This window comes from Meleagris gallopavo, chromosome 4 (genome assembly GCF_905368555.1).
Source record: "Meleagris gallopavo chromosome 4, MGAL_WU_HG_1.1, whole genome shotgun sequence".
Classification (NCBI taxonomy): Eukaryota; Metazoa; Chordata; class Aves; order Galliformes; family Phasianidae; genus Meleagris; species Meleagris gallopavo.
In genome coordinates this window covers 29422118-29445890 of record NC_139407.1, presented here as the reverse complement: position 1 = coordinate 29445890, position 23773 = coordinate 29422118, and the positions used below count along the sequence as shown (strand labels likewise).

General features: G+C 47.1%; 1 protein-coding gene across 2 annotated transcripts; it reads left to right on the top strand.

The window, feature by feature from the left end:
* Positions 1-10274: 10274 nt before the first annotated feature.
* On the top strand, positions 10275-15660 carry PPP1R3B (protein phosphatase 1 regulatory subunit 3B). 2 transcript variants are annotated; one of them, XM_003205600.4, is made up of 2 exons: positions 10275-10376; positions 12251-15660. In XM_003205600.4, the coding sequence occupies exons 1-2, from the start codon at positions 10363-10365 to the stop codon at positions 13140-13142; spliced, it is 906 nt and encodes a 301-aa protein (XP_003205648.1). In that variant the 5' UTR covers positions 10275-10362; the 3' UTR covers positions 13143-15660. The 2 variants fall into 2 exon arrangements, with proteins under 2 accessions (XP_003205648.1, XP_010707980.1); XM_010709678.4 differs by having other exon boundaries at positions 10293-10441.
* Positions 15661-23773: the final 8113 nt, after the last annotated feature.

Below are 23773 nucleotides of genomic sequence, written 5' to 3'. Positions count from 1 at the left end.
AACAGCATACAGTCTGCATGTGATCAGCGCCCAGTGTAGACACCACAGTTACCCTCCCGCTCCTTCAGGCCAGGAGCACGGGATGATTCAAGCCAGGCCCTGCTGAGTTTTGTAATATATGCCATCTACCTCAAGGGAGGTTCCAGACCCTCCCTCAGAGCCACTGTTTCACCCTCACAATCCTGCAGAAGGTAAAGCAGACAGGCTACTCCCATTGGTTCAGCATTAGGCAGATTTAAGGTGATTTATTTTAAAACTCCTTTATGCTCCTTAGGAGTCTATTTCCTGCACTTCAGAGAGTAGAACAGCTTTCTACTGCTGCATTCAAGCCCTTGTTTGACTTGCTCTGAACAACGCTACAGGGTAGAGAGAATGGAAACATAGGAGAAGAAAGGAAGAGAAGGCTGGGCAACTGTGTCTGGTTTCCCAATAAGTCTGTGTGGATTCAGGGATGGATTTTCAATGTGTTCATATTCCATCTCCACAGGATGTGAAGCAGGCACCCCAACTCCATGGACTCTTTTCAATCACTTCTGAAGAGCCGTGACTCCCACATTCCTATTGAATTTGCAGGAAGAGATATATGGGTTCTGTTTGTCACCTTCCAGGCCTGCCTGGAGGAAAACCTGCGTCAGACTAAACTCTTCTCTGAGGGAGACTGAGCAGTCAGAGGAAAGGGATGCACAGAGGCACAGGCACAAGACACAGCAACCTGCGCCCAAGGTGGATCGGAAGCAGCCTCCCGGGCAGCCCAGACACAGGGAACTGTGGTACTGCTTGCTCGAGGCCTTTTCAGAAAGCTGTTTGCTTACCGTGTCTATCTGGAGATCGGAGTTAAAACTGAACTCATTGGACATCAGCCCTGTCTGCTTGACAGAGCAGGGAATTTTGCAACAGTGCTCATGTGGCATGTATCTCTGTTGGCTACATGAGCTCAGTGTGAGCGCAGCCAGTTCAAGCACCTACTTGCCTTTTCCATCAAACTCAGTCAAGGAAGAATCTGAGAGCCATTAAACAACTGCAAAAATTTGGGGGGAGCCAAATTTCCTTGCCCCAGGATGAAAAGGGGGGCAATGGTAGGAACTGATTCAATCACTGGTTAAAAAATAGTCTCCAAAAATCCAGAGTAACATGGCTGTCACTGATGCTAGGCTTATCTAGCACTCTCCCCCTAGATGCCAGCCTATGCCTGTCTCTAGCAGTCTCCAGTTAATCCCAAACAAAATTACTTTACCTCATACTATAGTAGATCAAGGTATCTGAGGTGACCCTGGGATGATGATCCTCTTCTGGATGACCTTGGTTTACTGTGGGACTCAAAAAGGAAATAGGTCTTAATAAGAGCAAAACTCATCCAGCATAGGAGAGGCAAACTGAGAGAGCCTCCAGATTTTTAAGCTGAAACCTGGTTTTGAACTGCCCCTACACCTTGCTCTAACACCAACACCTGCACTGGCTTTTGGTCAGATACTTCAGCCTGGCCTCCTTGAGACTGCCTGTTGGCAGGATGAAGATAAGTACCACTGCAGAAACTGTGAGAGATGAAAACTTCTGGAAATCATCTCTTCCCCTCTCTCTGTGATATTCCCTAAATCAAGCTAGCACAGTGGCAGCCCATGATGAGAATGCCATGGCTGTTTGTGTCTCCAAAATCTCACCCCATGGAGGCACAGAGCTCAAAGGAATGCCTGATACTCTAAGAAGCAATACAAAGCACTGCTGGAAAGAAGATGGACCTTAACCCAAAGCAGTCCAGTCCATGTGCTTGGCAGGCAGGGCCATTCCTCAGAATGAAGGGGAAGCCACTCTGGGGACTGGGGATCTTCTTTCTTATGCAGCCCTAGGTAGGGCAGGCATAGGACAAGCTCCCCAGCACGTTTGAGATGCAATGTCTGTCACTTGCCCCATGCCAGTCTCTTTGGGATGGAGATGTGACACTGAGCGTCTGGGGCAGGTGTCACCTCCTTGCATACCACTCCCCAGTGCTGAGGCCTGTGTGTCCATATGAGGCATTCCCCAGCTGCCCTTACCACTATTTCAGGACCACTTGAATTCCTGGCTCTTATCAGGCTTTTTCCAGATACTTGAGCCCCTGAACTCAAATGTCACCAGGCACATCTGGGCCCTTCCCTATCTATGCTCTGAGCCCCCTGCACAGAAGCCAGAGGCTAACATTGATAGCTTTGGAAGAACTTACTGATTTTTTGCTCAGAGGAGCACAGAAACAGAACTCCCGGGCGCTACATCTAATGGCCCTATTTATTATCAGGCAGAGCTTCCTTTCACCTGCCCCACAGCAGTCACCTTTGATTTTTACACCAGTAATGCTCACCAATGCCCTCTCTATGTCTCAGTTCTCCCATATAGGGTGGTTGGAATTACCAATGCCAGAGTCTACTCTAGCACTTCTTCTCTGACTGGAGCATGTGTGTGGGAAGCATCACTGGCCATCACTGCCTGTTCCCACAGGTGGTTTCAAGCTATTTGCAAAGCTCAGAAGCATTTCTACCTGGGAGCCTTCTACCTGGGTTAGAAGGAATTAGGCAGCTTTGCTTGTTTCCCTGAAGCAGTCCTTTTACTTCTGCCACAAGCCCATAGGATTTTGCCATCTGTGAGGCTTTCCAGGGAGAAATTCTAATCAATCTGTGACACTGAGCAAACATTTTTGTGAGTCCTTAATCTCCAGTGTGGTCCATCTTCCCCTGAATCTTGTCTGGCACAGAGCTGTGGCAGAAGCCTGAGGAAGAGAAGAGCTGGACAAGCCTGTAGTGATTCAACTCCAGATAAGTTTCTCAGCCAGCTCAGTGTTTGCAGACCAAGCATTTCCTGAAAAGGAGGCCATGCACTGTGTGTAGCACTGGATTTTTTTTCCTTCTGAGAATGTGTCTGGTTCCTTTTTGAAATCAAGTCAGTTTTTAGCATCTACAAGGTTCTGTGACAGGGAGCTTGAGAGTCTATATACACGTCCTTTACAAATGGAAAAATTAAGAGCAGTGTGATGCTAGCAGCTGATGGAATGACAGGATCTTTGATACAATCTTCATTCAAGCGGTAAGTCTTAAAGTAGGGTGAGAAGTGAAATAAACCAGCCAAAATTACTTAAAGCAACAGCATAGGCTGCAGCTGAGCATGTCAAGGGTAACAAAGTCAGCACAAGCCCAGCTAGTCTGCAACGGGATGTAAAGCGAGTACAGATCTACAGAGGTGCAATTGTCACATCACAGTCTATGGGCAAAGGTCTGTGAGCCAGACTGCTTGCACAGAGCCCATGGATAGGCTTATTTGCTTTGTGCTGAATAAAATACCTTTGTATTAGAAATAGACCGTGTGTTTACCTTAGATAGGGTTAGTATAGCTTTAGCATATCTGACTGCTTCATGCAGACTAGAACAATTTTTTATTAGTAATTAATTAAAGGAAGGGCTTTGCTCTGAGGCAGTATATTGAACACACACTCACATATTACTTCCTATTCGCAAATTCTTTAAGATCTTCATTGAAGTATTTTAAGATTCATCTTTGTTTTCTTTCTTTCTTCTCTCTCAGCCATATAATATTGGATCCATACCTTACTGATATGTGACTTTTCCATGTCTTATCTGCCTCTCATTGCTCTATATTCACTTGTTAAATAACACACTCTCAATTTTAAGTAATGACTTTTTCGCCCCCATTCCCCTGAGATTAAACCTTCACTATGGCACATTATCTTTGATGTGTCACAACACCATGCCAGCCAATAACAGCAATAATACGCCCATAAGGGAGACTGACCTGGAAAACAAAAGTAGCCTGCTCAATAAACAGGATGCATGCTTGTGCAGATAAGAAATGCTGGGGAACAGCAGCTTGGTGATATATAGGCCTGTGACGGTCAGTCCACTGCAGCATCCATATCAGATGAGGAAGTTATGTACTTTGCAACCTTTGTCTTTATGGGTGACTTCAACTTGCCAGACATTAAATGGGAACACCACACAGCTAATGCAAACAGACTCAGGGGATTCCTAAAACACCCTGATGATAACTTCTTGGGGGAAGTACTAAGGGAGCTGACTTGTAAAGGTATCCTCCTAGATATGCTGCTTGTGAACAGAGTCTCGTGGGTGAAGTGGCAACTGGAGGCCATTTGGGCCATAGTGACCATGAAGTAGTTGAGTTTAAAATCTTTGAAGAAAGGAGGAAAACTGCCACCAAAATGTCAAGTATACCTTTATAGATACGTACAAGAATATTTACTGCTGTGTAATATATAAACACATATTTCATATGCATGGGTGCAAATTTACAGAAACGTGTGTCTCCTTTTGCCCAGAATAGAAGGCAGAAATGAGCCAATAGTGCTAATGAACTTGGAATCCAGCTGGTATGAGACCTGAGGCTGTGAAAAGCCAAACGCTGGAGCCCAGAGCCAGCTCCATGACCAAAGTTCCTGGGTTAACCAAAAGCCATTGTTTGCTATTTATAGCTGCATTAGCTCAAGTTTTATCAGAGGCTTTTAAAAAACTCAGAGGCAGTTGGAGTGCCAGAGAAGCTCTGTCCTGTATAGGCCGCACAAGAATGGTGCAAAGCCCAAGCTGTGTCTTTGCACAAGCTGGATCAGGCCCTGTTGGTAGGGAAGGTGACAGGGAGCTGACACAAGCAGCTTAAGTTAAGTTGCTGTGATTTAATTGAGATAAAAGCTACTTATGCACACCTTTTGGAGGACCCTGAGCAAACCACGCTGCAACCACAAGTTTACTGGCTATGTGACCAAGGGCTATAAAAGTTGTCAACCAGCTCAAACCCAGCTCAACGCTGAATAGCATTAGGCCTTGTAAGGGCTCCCATGGAAGAACCAACAGTGATCTTAAGGAAGAGGAAGTCAGAAGTCTGGTCCTTCACATCATTTTGAGACCAACTAATCAAAGAAAGTTGAGAAAGTTGGCAGCAATTGCAGTGGGTCAGTTCTCTGTGGAGTGACCAACTGAGGCATACAACCTTTCTCTGGGAAGCGACAGCAACCTCCTGTCTCTCAGATATGTGGTAATAAGGAAATCTGAAGTGCTGTCTGAGTCTCAGACAACAAGGTTACTGCAACCAGCTTTAGAAAATGGTGTTTATTCTTTTCCTGACTGTCTCCACACTGGGAGCTAGAAGATCACAGGAAATGTTGTGTTCTGAAGTGACCCTTACATCAATGAAAATAATTAGTGGAGAGAGTTTGGTGTTGCCTGCAGCATGTCAGCATTGCACTACTAGTTTTGATGTTGTGGTACTGCAAAAAATAGGACTAAGACAGTGGGGTGGGGATCAAAGTATTTTTGAAATACCAGGAAAGATGGCCTATCAACAGAGACTGACTGCATTTGGCTTTCAGATAAACTACTTGAGTTATCACTGCAGCCGTGGGGGTAAAAAAGATGAAAACCTACGAAAGCTCAAAATCTGTGGGACCAGTTTTCTTCTGCTCTGCAGCTGAAAAGCTTAACAGTAGATGCTGATTTGTTCTGTGAGCTTAAACAAGCAGAGAGCACAACACAGAATTCTAACACTTTTCCATAGAGACAGATCCTTAATACTGTCACGCACATCTGTGCACAGGAATGTGTCCATATGAGTACAAATGTGTACATATGTGAGTCACAAAGATGCCCATGTTGCTGTCATTTTGCACAAGAAATGAAAAAGCAATTTTACATTTACTTCCTTCCTCAAAAACAGTCATCTAAAACCAGCAGTTACCCAGTATATTCAGCTACTATGCCATACTGTACCTCTTCTGCTTTGACAAGAGCAGATATCAGCAAATCTAATTCTCAGCCTAGTTGTGATGACTTTCAAAACCATCTTATTTATTTCGACTTACTGATTTTCCTATAGGCCCTGCTATTGCTGCTTTCTAACCAGCTTTGCTGGTGCCACCTGGTTCAGATCATTGTACTCTGATCTCTCATCTTAGAAGGCCAAGGACATTCTCCTCCGTCTGCTGTGTCTGCACCCCCTTGACAAGTCCTACGCTTCAAATTTTGCTCAGGAGCAGTGGCATCCATTAAGCCATGATCTACACCAAGCACTTTGTTGTACCTGTGGTGAGGGGGTGTGTTTTCTATAGATCGATTTTCAGTCACTGCAGGATTGCTGTGGCTGCCGCTTGAGCCTGCCAGCACCCCTCCTCTTCCGCATGCCATTCCGTACTGCTGGAATCTGAGCAGATTGGGAGTAGAGAATGAGCAAAGTCTAGGGGAGGAGGGGACAAAGAACGGACAGACAAAAATGCTCGCAGGCTCCACAGGCTCAGGACATGTGCTATTCCCAGCTGCCAGCACCAAAATGCTGCTTAATAGACTGCCCAACAGCCTGAGTTCCTCCTCCCTGGCTTCTTATGAATAAATAGCCTGCATTCCAGACCTTGTCAGAGATATTCCTGACCTGGATGTGTCTTCATTTGCAGGCACATCTCCTAAATGTTGCCTCCTCCAACCCAAGTTTAGAAGCACACGTCTGGTACAAAGATGCTGCGCACCACTGGCTTCTGTTAAGCACAAATGAGATCAGCTAGACTTTGTGGGATCGGGCAGGGAGAGAGCCATCTCTCCAGGATACTCACTCAGGCAGCAGACAAGGCCAAGACATCTGCAGACAGGAAAGGCATTTGTATGCACCAAACTAGGGATCTCAAGTGACCTACTTAGCTGCATTGAGTTTCTTAGCTGCAAACAGTTTTTGCAAGAAGAAAACTTCAAACTTTTCGTTAATAGAGTTAACCTTTGAATATTACTTTTTTTCCCCCTGGGATTAAATTAATACCTCAAAATAAAAAGACTAGACAAAAATATTTTCAAAGAATGCAAAGGCTGGCAATAGGAGCAGCTCTAGCTGACCTTTCTCAACATCCTCCACACAGCATCTGCCTTATTGTTGACTTTGCTTTTGATACTCATTTGAGACACCGCATCAGCCATTTAGTTCCTACTAGTTTTCAGATTCCCTTTTAGTGAGTGGATAGACATAGGCAACAGATCCCATCTTTCACTGACACTGATCTGATGAGACAAAACGCTTCACAGAGACACCATTGTCTGCTGTAGCAAAGAGAGCATATGGATCCTTGAAAGAAAACTGAGTTTGCATTTTTCATCAATGACTACAAGGAGCCCTCAGCCTGATCTTTTCTATCTGAGCCTTCATGAGCACACAAGTGACTTTCAAGCAAAGCGCAGCCTCTTATGCAAAGGTATGTCCAATGAGTCTCCAGTCCTGAGTGTGTGTAAGTGCCCAAGATATCTGCCCCGATCAAATAAGGTTTGCAATCTTTCTAGGGGATCTGAAGTTAAAATATACTTTGCTTCACTATGACTCGTACATTTAAGGCAGATCCAAGTCCAAGCACATCCCCTTTTTCCCTGTCAGTAGCAGCTTTCTTATTTCCATTCATTCCTTCCCCCACAGCCTTCATTTTTGCATGGATTTTCTTACTGCCCACTGTTGGACATTTTTATTATTAGGAACCAATAGTTTTACTCTACCTGGTATTTTTTGAAGGACACAGAATACCAGGTTTTGTACCTGACCCCATGCTGCAGTCTTCCGCAGGGCAGAGTACATGTTCCTTGGGGTGTTTGACTGTCTGAGTGCGTATGAGATCCTGAAAGAGCCATGCCAAGGTAAATATCCCATCGCGGGCCAGCAGCCAATGTACTGAAGTAACTCATTGCACTGGGACAGAGCCAGGAGTGGCAGTAGAGCTTCTGCCTTGGAGCAGGAGTTGGAACCGAGTGGAATTTCCTTCAACACTGCAAAACATTATGCACTCTTTGCCTCATTTCCTGGGGTAGCTGCAGGAGTTGGAGGCCCATGGAAAAAAGGATGTTTACTGCTTCCATGCTTGATTCTGTTGAATCACTGTTGATATCTAGAGGGGGCCTGTGAGCTTCCCATCCTCCAGAGAGGTTGGTATCCCGCTGTATGTCTAGAAGGGATGAGGCAGGACTGATGGCCACACAGCCACATGGATGCATCCTTTCTGGATGGTAGAAAGTCAAGCTGCCTGCTATCCCTCACCCTGGGGCAGCTCAAAATAACCTCTTCTGTGTCAGCCAGGCTTTCCTCCTGATCGTGACAAAAATTATTCCAAAATTAGCTTCTCCCTTAGTATTTTGACATGAGGCAACACCAGATTAAAATTACTTCAGAGTTACCCTCTTGGCCTTGTCGTGAACAAAACTGTCTTCTGTTTGGTGCAAGCACTGGGACCTGGCTCAAAGGCAGCACTGCTAATTGTGAAATTTCTGACAACTGCCAGCATTGCAACAGCACCAGGCACCACCATGGACACTGTCCATCTCTGCTGATGATTTGAGAGGGGGCAGAAAGCTGTGGAGGGGGTGTCCTGAGCAGTGAGTCTTCAGGCAATGGTGTTACGTCAGCCACCCCACAGGTTTATAATACTCGCCCTTGAGCCTTGGCCCCACAGCCCACTGCAGTGTGGGCATGTTGCACAATGCCCCAGTCCCGCTTCCCTTCTCCTGTCTGGCAGCTGGGATCTGAGCTCCTTACAGCGAGGAGGAAATGCTCCAACTAGCCCTGTGGGAACTCGAGGGGTGGCAGGACCAGGAGTCCTCACTGAGCTCTGCACTTTGAACAAAGACCAGGTGAAATCTTTGGGGACACAGGGAACCTCCTTGCATCCATCAGGGATGGGGCTTGTTCTCCCCAGGGAGAAGCTTCTTCCCCATGCTATGCAGCAAGCAGGGAAGGGGAAGATTGCTCTTCCTTGTCCCCCAGCAAGCCGGGAGGGGTGGAAAGCTATGGGGAAATCAGTAAGACCACTGTGCAAGGGCTCAGTGCAAAGCTAAATATAGCCATTATCTCTGCTCCCAAAAGATAAGAGCCTGTGTCCACAGCCCGCCACAATGCCCTGCCCTGGCTTCCACCTACCTTTGCTTCAGAGGCAAACAGCAGGCAGCAGCTGTGAAGCAATTCGCCCTGCTCAAGGCAAACAGAGCTTCTATCACGCGGCAGAAATGCACCCCGAGCCACTGTGCTGAGCCAGGCCACGGTAGCCCTGCCTGGGATCTGCTGTGCAGACCCATGGGCCTTCTGGGGTCTCTGTGTCCATTGCTTCTTGGGCAAATCCTTGTCACCCTGCATCTCTGCCGCAAACCTTGTCACCAATCAGCTCTGCTGAAATTCCACAGTGCCACTGGCATGTAAAACACTAATCTACATCTCCAAGGGTCCTGCAGTGAATTTCTCTCCCCAGCTTCTTAGATCTTATCATTGCCTTTATCTAAAAGCAGGAACCTATGAGGCTAAAACAATGGTTTTTCCCCTCAACACAACCCTTTTGCATTGCTTTGCATTGCAGAGCAACAAGTCGATTAAGCGGCAGCTTTACAGCAGGAAGTCTCTGGATTTAACAATAGCCATGCGTGCTTCCACCGGGTAATTAAAAACAAATGTAGAGACTTCAATACCGCCTTTATGCTCTCCGAGGGAGGTGGGAGAGCAGCACTGCTCACATTGGTGAGCTCGGAGGCCAGATGTGGCCAACAAGAGGCTGTTACTCCCAGCCCTGTCACCATTCCCAACTCACAGGAGGGGGGAGGAGGTGTTGCTGCTGGAATGTTGAGCTGCCCAACTCCAGTGTTGGAAACACCTTCCTGTGTCTGCCCGCTGCCTTGGGATGGGCTTCTGGGCCATTGGGTCCCATAGGCGGTTGTTCATAACATTGTCTCAGTCATTGCCTCTTACAAAGAGACAACTTTCTCGTGTCTGTGAGCAGCTCAGTTTTTCCACTCCGTGCCCTAAATCTTGTCAGGAAATGGGATTTGGGAACGTCTCCTGGGATTTCTGCCCCAGAGCTTCAGTCATGGGACGGAACGTGTGAGTAACCCTCTTCCCCATCCTATCCTACCCCACCCCTCCGTGCACACCGAACACCCCGCTGAGGAGCTCAGTCCCCTGAGAAGGACTCAGGACATTCCTGTCACCTCTCTGCTTGTTGGTAGCAAAGCCCCCCCGGGTTTGCACCAGTTTCACACCCGAGAGGATCACAACGCCTGCTTAGGCACAGTAAGCTCTCCCAAGAGATCCCTGGGAGCCAACGGGCTTTTCGAAACCCCTCGATGATCGCCCCGCACACCTCCCCTCATCCCTGCCCAGCGAGCGCAGCCCCACAACCGGGGACGACACTGCCGTCCAGCCCCGTCGCCACTGAGGCGGAAGGCCTCGCGCTGCCCATTGGCTGCCCGCCGCGCTAGGAGCGCGCTCATTGGCCGGCCGGAAGGGAGGGCGGGGCGGGCGGCGCCCTTAAGGGTCCGGAGCGAAGCTGCCCCGTCGGTGGCTGTGGTTCGGGGTAGGCGGGGCGTGAGCGGGCCGATGCGCTGCGTCAGGTACGGGCTGCCGGGGGGCCGGCACGGAGCTCCCGGGGCTTCGCGCAGGGAAGCTGTCACGGAAGGTATCCCGTAGGGGTGGCGGGGGTTTGGGCTGCGCCACAGGGACAGCTTGTTGCGTCGGGGTGGCGGAGCGGCTGGCAGCCAGATGCTTGGCGTGGGGTGAGCGAGAGCTGCCTGATGCGGGGCTGGGCTCAGCTGCCAGGAGCGATTGCTCTGCTCTGAGCTGCCTTCCCTTCCTAAAGTAAGGGAAGGAAGAGTGAGTGCAGGGGGGTGGTGGGTGGAACCCAGCCTTCCCCTTCTGAAACGGGCTGCCCTGCTGTGCCGCCTTCGTGCTTCATCTACGAATGGCGGAGAGCTCAAGGCAGCAACCCTGATGGGGGACGCTGCTGTGGTTATGACTCGAGGGCCGGCAGGCTCTGAGAGCAAAAAGGAGATATCTGGGTGTGAAATGAGCTGAGGCTTATGAGTGCAGGTGCTGAATCCTATTATAGGGAGGTGAAGCTCTTCCTCAAGTTGGAAGATGCTTCAAGTCATGCAAACCAGTCAGGATGCTTCTTGCCTCTTAATGTCAAACACTGGGAGTTACCAAGGCTTACAGAAGTACCTGAATGCTCAGTGGGAATTCAGGTGAATGGCTGCTGCTGGGAAGGGATGCAGGTGAAGCTGGCCTTGGTGGGAAGCTGTGTTGTTTTAAAGGAGGAAATGACTTGCATAAAGTATGTGCAAAAGTCAGTGAAACCAGGAAGAACTAAACAGCTTGGTGTTGGTAGACAGGTGGATCCGCTGTCTGTCCTTGTGCAGGTGCCCTTGAGCTTCAAAGAAGGCTCAAGGAAGAAATGCGGGAGGTAGCTGGTGGATATGTTGGGAAGCAAGCCTTTGCCCATGCATTCTGAATTAAGCAAGTGTTACTGCTGAAGGGATGCTACGGAGGGCTGCTTGGAGCTGCCCTGTTAGTATTGCAGGGTGGGAAAGTAAAGCACAGACTTGGAGAGAGCAGCTCTGTTGCGTTGTCCTGGCACAGGGACAGCTATCAAGTACTATAGCTGACTGCATGTGGCTTTGGCAGCACGAGCTCTTGTGCTTTGTGCGGTCAGCTGCTGCTGCTCTCACAGTGAGACCAGCTTTGGAACATGGTCTTTTTTTTTTTTTTTTTTTTTTAGCCAAACAGAGAATTTAATTAAGGAAATAGTTTGACTTCAAGATGTGGGTACATGGAGGGACTGTGCTGTATCACTGGGGGCTGGATGCTAGAGGAGGAGATGCTGTGGTGGAGGGACACACAGTCTGCCCCTCTGGGGGAAGGACTTGCTTCCAAAGCCTCTGTCAGCCTTGAGTATATCACACAGCTTGCCTGTGCTAGCTATGCTGATGTTTCTCTAAGTATTCTGTAGGTTAGGATGTGCGCTCTGCAATGAAGGTGAAAACTTTCTGGCCTGCCTGATATCTGTTTTTTAAAATACCATAGAGGGAAGAAAGTTGTTTCTCTATAGGTGCAGAGCAAGGTGAACATCAGCAGGACCAAGCCATGGATTTTGGGTTAGGTCAGAAGTATTCCAGAGCCTGCTATTGCAAACCTAGAAGGGCAGTGCCTGCAAGTACCTTAGCATGGTGACTCTCTGTAGCAAACAATGGGAAGTCAACTTGCCCTTCAAGGGATGCAACAGGCTATGGTTGAGCCACAGCACTGTGGTAGCATACTTCCCAACACATCTGTAAGTCATGCAAGTACTGGCCTCTTACAGAGCTTGAGGGACTTGGGGAGTGATGGAAGCTAAGCTTCTTTAGGATGGATGGGGAGAAGTGTAGCAACTATCTGACAAGTCATTGAAGTGCTTCTCTGACATAAACTGCCCCTTCTTTTGATCTTTCAGTGTAATAGACTATTTTCCTCACAAACAAGCAATGGCTGTGGATGTAGCAATGCAGCTGTACCTGTGCTCCTCACCCTTGCGAAGAGAGAGGTGTGCCTGCAAAATTGCCCCAAAGCCAAACAAGCCATTGCGGCCGTGCATCCAGCTGAACAGCAAGGCAGTACTGACTGGACCAGAAGAGGCAGAAAACTCCTTCACACATAACAAGGTGAAGAAGAAGGTGTCATTTGCGGATAGCAGAGGCTTTGCTCTGACAATGGTGAAGGTGTTCTCAGAATTTGATGATCCTCTAGATATTCCTTTCAACATCACTGAACTGATCGACAACATTGTTAGTCTGACAACAGTAGAGAGGGACAGCTTTGTCCTGGACTTCGTTCAGCCCTCTGCAGACTACCTGGACTTCAGAAACCGTCTTCAGACAGACTGTGTGTGCCTTGAAAATTGTATGTTAAAGGAGCGGTCTGTTGTGGGCACAGTGAAAGTGAGGAATCTGGCTTTTGAAAAGTCTGTAAAGATCAGGATGACATTTGACACCTGGAAAAACTTTGTAGATTACCCGTGCCAATATGTCAAGGATACGTACGGAGGATCAGATCGGGACACGTTTTCTTTTGACATCAGCTTGCCCGATGGAATTCAATCCCATGAAAGAGTTGAGTTTGCTATTTCCTTTGAGTGCAATGGCAAGGTGTACTGGGACAGCAACAGGGGCACAAATTACAGAATCATACGCTCAGAACTGAAGTCTGCTCAGGAAGCCCTCCGCCCCCCGTGCAGCCCTGACTTCAGCAGTGCCTTTGACCAGTTTGGGAGTCCTCGGTGTGCCTATGGCCTATTTGCCGAGTGGCCAAGCTATTCAGGCTACGAAAAGCTAGGGCCCTACTATTGACCTAAGGACCTAATGTTCTGACTAACTGTTGGTGGTGTCCGCAGGTGTGGGAGCCCTCCTAAACACGAGGTGTGTGGAAAGGTGGAAGAAGTGAGGCTCCATGTAGCTCTGCATAAGCCTCCCAGCAAAAAAAAAAAAAGTGCAGTACTCTGCTGGCAGTTGGCTTGTAATCAGGGATGCACCTCCATAAAGGACTGCCTTCCCTGTCTCAAGTCAGATAGCCGGCTCTACCGATGATCAAAAGAAAAGGAGATGTTGCTTGCCTGCCTGTTCAGTGCTGCTACTCCTTCCTCTTCTGTAAAGCTGCTAGTCTCCAGGGAAACACTACAGTGCTTGGGTTGTCTGCTGAAGCTATGTAGTTGTGGCTGGTTTGTGTTGCTTATTAGTGTTAAAGGGTTTTGGTGTTGGTTTTTTTTTTTTCAAAATGTTCTAATATTTTTAAGTGTGTTGTACTTCAGCATCAGCAGCAGGGCTCTCCTGGAGGGTTGGCCTGTGCCTGTCAGGAAATGTTGAAGTGATTGGCTTATGGGGAACAGCCATCTTCTTGTGCACTTCCTTGTGTGAAACTCTTTCTACTCGAGGCAGGAAGGGTATTCTGGAAGTGAGAATACAACTGTGATAAGATGTGACCCCACAACCTGCTGTATTAGGGGACATATGTGCCTGTGGGGGAAAATCTGATATGCTTAGTCACCAGTTGTTTTATCAGCTGATCTTGAAGAGCTTTCATCATATGCTTGGTTAGTGTTACCAAAAATAGAGGTTAGCTGTAGCTGCATGGTGCTTGTAAAGCATCTGTAGGCTGACAGCTTTGACTGCCTTCTTTAAAACCTTCCTCTCTTTTAATTGCAAGTGACCAGTGATGCTTTTATCCCTTGATGGACATCTGGAATCAGCTGCTGGACTTGCTGGGCTTTGGCATGATGCCCACGCAAGCGGCTTTTCTCAGGTGTTGTGGGAGCTAGACACATGGCAGTGTCATGCTGAGAGAAGGTGGCTGTCATGCACCTACTGTGATGGAAGTGCTGGCTGATAAAGTGCTGGGATCACGTGCACCATCAGTGGTTTGAGATAAACAGGCTTTGGAATTGATGTTGCTTTTTTAATAAAAAAAAAAAGTATAGTGGTTTATTACTCCATGACTTGAACTGTTTAGCAGCAGATGGAGTGGCACTGCTCATATGCAAGGATGTTGTGGCTGTACTGAAGAACATCAACATGCTGTGCTTCCCTCACTGCTCTAGCAGTTGCTGCCACTTCAACCTGGGAATGTCTAAGCTTTGTTTTGCTCTTGCCTTAAGAAGTGGCTCACCCCACCAATACAGAGTGTGATGTTTGGGATTACTCTGCCACCTCCAGATGTGAAACAAATCACCAATGTGAGCCATCACTCTTTTGAAATGAGATAGCTGCACTGAGATGAGGTAGCCAGCTTGTTCAGTGCCAAACAGCCTTGCAAAGCTGCTTGCATAGTAGCTGAGCAGAAAATGTAATCCCTCAGTCAAAGGGAGGGTTCTGAATAGTCCGTAGGAATAGAGGTCAAGGGAATCTTCCTAGCTTTATAAATTTTTTTTGGGTGCCTATAGTAGCATTTATATTGGCTGGAGAGAAGCAGTGGGCTAGACTACTTGATAAGCTTTTAAATCTAGCTTTTAGATCTGGAGACTGCTGTATAAAGTACTGAAGCTGTTTTACTCTAACTTAGAAGGGATACTATGATCACTCTTGAATGCTGAAAAGGATGAAAGAGCTTGTGAGAAGAATAGCTAGCCTTCAGCTGCTGCTTTTTTCTAAACCTGACATTGATGCTTGTTGTCACTCTGATTGCTAATTCCAGGTGATAAATCTACTTGCTAGCTCAGAGCTCATCAGCTTTGGTTCCTCTCTCTATTCAAACAGCTTTCTGAGTCAGCCCTTATCTGCTATGGTCTCTTGTGAAGGGACTGTCGCCCAGCTTGGCTTGAATCCATTTTTAAACTGAAGTTTGAGTGACGCTGATTTTCTTGTTTGTATGTTTGGATTTAGTGAATGGTGTTAGTGCTGTAAGACACTGTAGAGAAGCTGTGCTCTCCTGGCATGCTCCAGTGCCTGGGGAGGGCTGCTTGTGGGCCGAAACAAAGCATGTGTCTGGGGTGCTGTGGATGGTGGATCTCCTTATGGGGCCTGTGTTTTCAGGCTGTGGAAGCGGTGTGCTTAAGGGAAGAGCATGGAAGATGAACTAGAACAGCTATACCATAAGTTAAAGCTAGGCTGGGAACTATTTGACCAATAGTAGTTTAAAAATACTACTTGTGGCCTTTTCCCTTTTTCCATTGTCAATGTGAACATAGAAGTAAGGGGTTGCTCTCCTCACTCTATGCCTGGAAGTGCCTTGTGGGTTCTTTTGCATGTTTGTTTTTAAAAAGGTTTTTGTACACAGCCTTCAAGTGGAAAATGCACTTTATAATTGCAATGTAATAAGTCTTTTAATACCATGGCTCTGTTTTTATCTGATTGTTAAAATAAAGGTGGAACAATGCTGGTTGTGTACCTTAATATCTTATTTAAATACCCATGAGGCTGGGGAGGTGGCTTGGACACAGGAGGCGAGCTTCCTGCAAGTAGCATTGGCAGGAACACACATCTGCATTAGACTCTGTTGCTGCAAGCAGGAAAGAGTAGCCTATTCACACAGTTCTGCCAGGATGAATGTTTCCAGAGTCTCTGTAGTGGAGAGGAAGGAGGAGAGAAGCGAGGCCCTTGTCTGGGCAGTAGCTTTTCAGGTTTTTCTGCATTTATTTCAGGTTTGTCTCTGTTAGAGCACAGTCCTCTCCCCCTACCTGATCTGGGATCAGTGTTTTCTCTCTGCTTGGGTACTAGTGTGTGATGGATGCCAGGGGAGGTGCAGTGCTGAGTGAACTGCATTTTTAAGTAAACGACTCTGAGCTGTGGGTGGTCTCTCTTACAGATAAGGTAAGAAGGAAAGCTACCAGAAGGATTTAAAGCACAAAGCTGACAGCATTTCCTATCTTGCCATGAAGTCTGGCAGAGCAAATTTAGACCTTGCTCTACATAGAAATAAAATTGAGCACCTTTGTTCTGTGACTATTTTATATAACACAAACTCTTTCCAGGCTGTTTTGCTCTCTACAGCAGTGAGTAAGGTATGGTTCTTTGTCATGTCCTTCCCCCAGTCTCTGCATCACAAAAACAAGCATCTTGATGAGGTGAGATGGCTTTAAAGCTGCTTCCTGCTGCAGGGGAGTCAGAAATCCACACCACAGGAAACTTCCCCTCTGCAGGAGAGGAGCAATTCTTGTGGAAATGCCAGCAAGGCCGAAGTTTCACCCATCTTTCACTAGGTTCAGTGACATGCTGAATTTTAAGCAATGGGCTTCTGCCTCTGGGTGGTCTTAGCCATTTACCTGTATGGTTAAGAAGGAAAGCTGAGGGAGGGCAGAAAACACAAAGCAATCACATGCCTGGCAGCAATTAAACCAAGAAGAAACAGGGTGATGGCAAAGTACTTTGTTTTCTCAATAAACATCTGCCACTCCCTTCCAATGGTGCTTAGCTATGGAGGTGATGATTTGGGAAGCGCTTCATTATTATTTTTTAACTACTGTTCTGTTAATCAAGCACAGAACACTCACTTTTTTTTTTAAAAGGCCATCTGATTGCTTTTCTGGTTTCAAGGAAACAAGACAGCTCTTAAAAGTATTTTGGTCTGCCTCAGCACGTCTACAAGCAATTCAGGCCAGTACTGCTTCCATATTTGAACACAAGTTTATGAGTGAAATGACCACAGTGAGGCATTTCCTGTAACAGTTTTGTGACTGAAAACCCCATATGACAGTTTCGCTTTGAGATAAGGAAGTCCAAGCTGAGCCTGCAGACATTTCAGAAGAGAGGAGACCTGAGAAAGGCCAAGAGAGCTCTGGGTTTTGCTCTGGTTGCTCAGGTGTTGCAGGCACTGGGTTTACTGCATTTATAGAGCCCTTGGTGTCAGGTGTCAAACAGCCTTTGCTCTGAAGCTCCCCACTACTGTAACTGTAGGGGTATTCTGTGCCACCTCATAACAGACATAATTAAGCAGGGCAGTCATGTAGCTCTAGGCTGAGGTGTTTGACTTGAGTGGCCCTGGGAGGGTCTGGTTTCCTGAGTCTGTTCTCCATGCCAGAGTGGTGTCCAGCCTGGTGATAGGCTGAACGAGCTCTTTTTGAGGCTGCTCAGGTGCAGAAGAGGGTCCTTGGGTTTGGGTTCCAGCGTACTTAGTTTGTGGTCTGCTTAACCAGAAAGTGAGGCTCTGCTGATAACTGAGCACCAGACATCAGTGCTGGTTGGATGCCTTGGAGGGCAGGCAGGCGGAGTGTATTGCTTCCCAGCAGCAGTTGCATTTCTTCCATCGCTTCCCCTCCTCGAGCTTTCATTTAAGAGGTGGTTGCTTGGTGGCACGTGCCATTCTCAGAGCAGTAGAGGGAAGCTTTCTTTCAGACACGTACCACAAGGCTTCCTATTGCTATGTATCGCCTACCTCATGCTCTGCAACAGGCTATTACTCTTTTCCATTCTCTTTCAATGTGATGCTGCTTCCAGCACAACCATCCCACACCAAGTTGAGGGGTGAGCTTGGGGTTAGTAACCTTAAGCTTGGGAAGGACATTTGTGAGCAGTAAGAGGAGGCTGTGTGGAAGACCCAACTCTCAGCAGCACACACAGCTTTGCCATAAAGTCAGCAGCACTGGGGTGGGTTTCAAAGTGCCCAAACTATTCTGTTGTTTCTGCTCTTGCTGGCCAACTTGGCTGGCTTTATACTACTGCAATAAAATTCATTTATACTTTTGTTGCTTTTTGATGGAGTAAAGCTTCAAAAGAACTGCTCTGGCCAGCAAAAGTTCTACCCTGCTGCAGCTGGGGACGCTCCCAGCCTATCCCTGTCCTCCCCTTTGCGCAGCGATGTGCCAGGCCGTTAGCTGTTCTTAAAGACTTATTACTGACATTTACAAAAAGGAAAAGATTGTCTTTGTTGGAAAATAATTGCAGCTGGCACATCCTTTCGGTGCAGTTAAGTCCGGGTGGTCACCAAAGAGCAGTTAAGTGCTTTGGCTCCTGGAACATGCACGCAGGCAAGTCCCTCTGGCCTATGCATGAGTCACAGATCTCTCTGCTCTGTAGTCTTTTATCTTTAAAGAAAGTTATGGAGGAGGGAAGGGTCCAACTTCACAGCCCATGAGAAATCTGCTCGAAAGAACATAAGAAAGTGAAATCTTCGGGTTATCTCTATAAATGCCTTCACAACTTATTTCTGATGTGGGGGTCTTCTTAAAACCACAGTGATGAATCATTTTCATGGCAATTAATGATATGATACGACATTTACATGACATTTAATGGATCAATCCTGGACATATTCCAATGTGAAGAGATCTTTCAGTGTCTCCTACTCACAGACAGTTCAAGTTGCACAAGACCTCATCCACGAAGATGCTGATGACCTCAGGGATGGAGATACCACCAAATCTCAGTGCCATGTCCCTAGCCGGCACTGTACTCCTGGGGAAAAGTCATGGTTCTCACAAATCAGAGGAGCTTTTAGCAACATTGCAGTCTTATCGTAATACCTATTTGTTCCAGCCCTCACCAGATTCAGGACATATAGGTGTGAAGGGACGAAAACAGATGTCCACACGGCAAAAATATTTCGGGCCTGAAAGTTCTAGCCCATGTGTAGTTTGGGCCAAGGCAGCAGCAGCTGTTCACATCTAGTAAGGTATTTGCCATTTCCCAAGACATCCTGCAGCAAAGGGTGTAGCCTCATTCACCATATGGTTGCAAGAGAGCCCTGCTGTTGAGCTGAAGACAACTGATCTACAGGGTACCTTCCAGTGATACTTTTGGGGGTCAATCTGAACAAACCAGAGGCCAAAGTTTACAGCAATCCCCCTGGGCCCCAGTTTTGTTCCCAACCCTCAACATCCAGCAGTAGGGAGCTCATAAATGCTGTGCTTGTCTTCCATCTTTATGGTCACTGGCAGAACAAAACTTTTGCATTACCAGCAGGAATGTAATTCCTCAGTGACACTCAGTGCAGTGACACTTCAGTACTACAGAGACAAGCAGTTTTATAGGAAGAAATATAAGAGCCCTCTCCAGCCCCACTCAGGATTTATGGCTATCCACTTTTCACACAATTCTCCCCTGGACACCTGGCAGGTGCTGCTTCTGCATTTCTCTGCTTGTTGTGATTAACTGGCTTCTGGGTGACCAACAGAAACACAGCGTGATTCTTCATCTGTGGAGAACCATCCATCTACTCAGCTGAATTCAGCCTTGATAGTGTGGTGAGCCAGGGTTCAGGCAGTGATGGGCTGATGGTTGGCTAGAGGATCTTAGTGGTCTTTTCCAACCGTAATGATTCTATGATTCTGTGTATCCACAGGTGATGCAGTGACAAAGACGATGCGTGGCAACTCGCACCCCTTGCTCAACAGCACGCTTGGTCACTGAGGCAGGTGTTGGATAAAAGCAAAACAGGTCTCCTCTTGGGGCTGAGGACCATCACAGCCCAGCACTACTTCCTCTGAGAAGCCATCTCCAAGCAGTTGAGTTGCAACTCAAAATAGCAGACAAACTAAAATAAATAAATCTATTGAACTTATCTCCCCCCCCAGTGCAGCATTTGTGCGAGAACTTCACATCAGAGCCCAAAACAATGATCATTTGAGTGCTTTACAGCCAACCGGGAAATTTTAGCAGACTCGTACTAACTTCTAAGTCAACAAGATTTCTTAGACAACCAATGAATCTATACACAAATCTTTCAGCGCTTCTAAAAGCTCTGCAATAACAGGCTGGTAAACAGTGAGCCACAGAGACAGCAGGGATGCACTTGGTGGGGGTTAGCACCAGGATGACTGAGCGTTTTAGTCATTTTTCTTTTTTAAGTTCTGGTGTTACTGAAAGGAAACACAGTTTTTGTTCAGGCAAGCAGTTTTATGAGTGTTATTTCTACTAATAGGTATCTTGTTCTATTCTAACATTGAGAAACTATTTCTTGGTCGGTACACAAAGCTTTTATTGTTAATTTTCTGCACCAAACTGGATTTAGTGCTTACCCACTCACCCCACCACACATAGATACTGCATACACGACCTGAAAGCCCCTCTGAGACCACTTAGGACCCCCAGAGCCAAGGCTGACTTTGGGCCTGGACACTATGAGATGGCTCCAGCTGGCAACTCAGGGTCACGTTAGAGAAGCTGGGAGGGAAAGCAGTGTTATAGCCCTCTGAAGTCAGAGCAATGTGTGTTAGCAAGGAGAAGAGACCCCTGAGGGCCTTGTCTGAGCCACTGTAATGCTGAAGCATGCATCTGTTTGTCCTGCTGCTGTACTGCTCTCTGGCTGGACATGTCTCATTAGGCACAATGAATCAGGTGGGGTACCCCTGTTCTTGCAGAAATATGAGCCAGAATTTGCAAAATAGGCCTTCTCATAAAGATAGCTTGGCAGACAGGCTTGTGGGTGCTGACTGCAGGTGGCTGAATTCTGACTACATCAACTTATCTCCAAATGACCACATAGCCTCTCTTCCAAGCCAAAAAAAAAAAAAAAAAAAAAAAAAAGGGAATGTCGGAAGCCACAGCTCCAGGTCATCTCAGGGAATTAAGGTTGCAAAAGACATCTAAGATCATCCAGCCCAGTATCAACCCATCACCACCATGCCCACTAACCATGTCCCTCAGTTCCACATCCACTCTTTTCTTCACCAACTCCAGGGACTCCACCACACCTCTGGGCAGCCTGTCCCAATGCACTTCTACTCTCCAAGAATAACTGTTTCCTAATACCCAACATGAAACTCCCCTGGTGCAACTTGAGGCCCTTCCTGCTTGTCCTATCACTGTTACCAGGGAGAAGAGGCCCCACCTCATCACAGCCTCCTTTCAGGCAGTTGTCTTAAGATCTCCCCTGAACCTCCTCTTCTCCAGACTGAACTATTCCCATTCCCTCAGCTGCTCCCCATAAGACTTGTGCTCAGACCTTTCACAGCTACAGTGCCCTCCCTGGACACACTCTAAGGAAGCTAAATACTCAGTGTAAGGTCGTGCTTAACGTTAAAGCCGTACCATTGCAAATGCGTGGTCACACTACAAAAGGTGCTGATCCTCTCAGCAACCTTAAGCTAGCTCTCAACAACCTTAAGCTAGCTCTCAAGCTATGCTTTTCGTGAGGCTGGGAATGGGCTGCAGCTCAACCCAGCTGATCCTCTGACTCCTGGGCTTGCCTATCTCAGTGGTCCATTTGCCAAAACGGGAACATAAAGATACAGCATATGCAGTTATTCATCTTTTCTTGCACCAGCAATGGCAGGCACTTTACCTGATCCTTCCTAATTATGAAAATGAGGTTTCTACCGGCGTCTGGAAAAAGCAGGCAACTGGCAGGACCCCGCAGCTCCACCCTCGGGGGATTTGCATTTCTGACACTCTGTCAGCTGAAACAGAGACTTGCAAGCCAGTTCTGTCTAGCTTATTCTCAGGAATATTCCACCCAGTTCTGACTGCAGCCAAATGAAAGAAAAGGCTCTTTTCTTCTGAAATGCACCGGAAGTCATAAGCTAGCTTATCTGCAATTGCTTTTCAGCTCTCCAGTTTGCGTTCGTGCTTGGCTGCTTCTCCCCTTGCAAATTCCAGTAATGGGTTGCCTCTGTTTCCTTAATAAAATGAAGAAGGAAGAAGAATTTAAGCTTTACAGGCATCACTGATCTTCCATCCAAATGAGTTTTAATTTTGAGTTTATCCTGGTCTTGCACTTGGGGGAGGAGCAATAGGATCAGATGAGAGGTAATGGTCTCAAGTTGTGCCAGGGGAGTTTCAGGTCAGTTATTAGGGAAACAAATATTTTCAGGAGTGGTGATGCATTGGCACAGGCTGCCCAGGAATGTGGTGGAGTCACTGTCTCTGGAAGAGTTCAGGAAACATGGGGCACTGAGGGTCATGGTTTAGAGGACAATATTGATGTTAAGTGGATGACTGGACTAGATGTTCTTAGAGTTCTTTTCCAACCTCAGTGATTCTATGAGGATTCTATGATTCTAAGTTTGGGTATGGATCTTACAGATAACAAAGTAGATGCAATTTACTGTATCTTGCACACACTGGGCAATGAGAGCAATGAAGAGCCTTGAACCCAACAGAACCTTAATTAGCAGCTAGATTTTCTACATGGCAAATGACCCAGCAAGGAGAATAGGTGAACTGTGAGCAAGGAGAATTTCCAGATGCCATACAGACCCCAAGAAAACAATAATAACAAAAAAGACTCGAAAATCTGAGGCCTGGGGAGATTCCCAGAACTCAAAGTTTTCCATTGATGGGAGGGAGCAATCATTTCATAGGCAAGTTGCTGTTCAGTGCAGGGCAGTTCTGCTGCTGAGCAAACCAGGCTGTAACTACAGCCCCAGGGGATTAGACCGCTCCAGACTGGTGCAGTTACTGAATTGTGGGGATGAATAATCATCCAAGCAGCTTTCTTCAGGCGGTGCAGAGAAGAAATGTCACCAGCCCTGTGAAAATTGAGGCCAGATGCTTCCAGGATGTCTTTTGAGAGGTGTGTGGTTGCTAAGCAGGAGTGAGCTCCAAGCTGGTTCCCAGATCAGACTCCAGCACAGCAGTTCCCCTCTGGTCCTAGGGATGCTCCAAACTCTCTTGCATTTTCCAGCCCTTGTTATCTTTCTCTCTGTGTGCTATTAACAGAATGATGTGATTGTTCCAGAGCCTCCCCAGTGTTTTGGCCTGGTTGTGCCATCATGAACAGCCTCACTACAGCTCACACATCTCCTGAGGGCATGCACCAAGGCTGGGAAATCAGAGAAGGCAAAGCAAGACCTCATCAAGAAAGATTGCTAGTTATTACTAAGCTGTTATTGCTACTGTGAGAAACCCTGGAGCTGCAGAACTGTTTGCCTCATATGTGTTCATTAGCAGCATGGATAAGAGCATCATTGATTGAAGACTATAATTAGATCTCGACGACCTTTCTGGACTGGCTGGCTCAGGGACTGTGCTACTTTGAAAGTACTTCCAATCTCTCTTTGCATTCTTTTTTTCTTTTCTTTTCTGAATGGTTGGGATGGCATTTCCCTATTCAGCAGTCTTGGGGCAGTTTCTATTATTTATCCCATTGTAGTTTGCAGAGCTCTCCCCAGCTTGGTGCTGCAAGGCCCACACTACAGGGTGAGAAAAGCTCTGCTGTTGGACTGCCCTTGGTCTCCTGGGCTGTGGGCTTGGCCAGGCTGTAGTTCTCTTAGGGTTTCATTGCTAACCTGTCAGGCAGCTCTTTCTGCTTTAGTTAAGATGCCAAAAAGTACTTTTGTGGGCATCTTCCTCTGCTGATGACTGATTTTCTTGGAACCACTTTCTTAGCCTATTTTGCTTAGCCAGCTTGGAGCACTCCCAGAGTGTTAAGCATGTAGTTCTGTCATGGCATCCTACGTGGAAATTATTACTCCTTGCTTGCAGTGCTGGAAAACAACCTCAGCATCAACACTGTGAAAACAGGAGTGGAAGAGTCAGGGGAAAGACCCACAGCACAAAGGCCCAGTGTTCACCTGTAAGCACCACATGTGGCAAGGAGCACCCAGGGGCTTCCC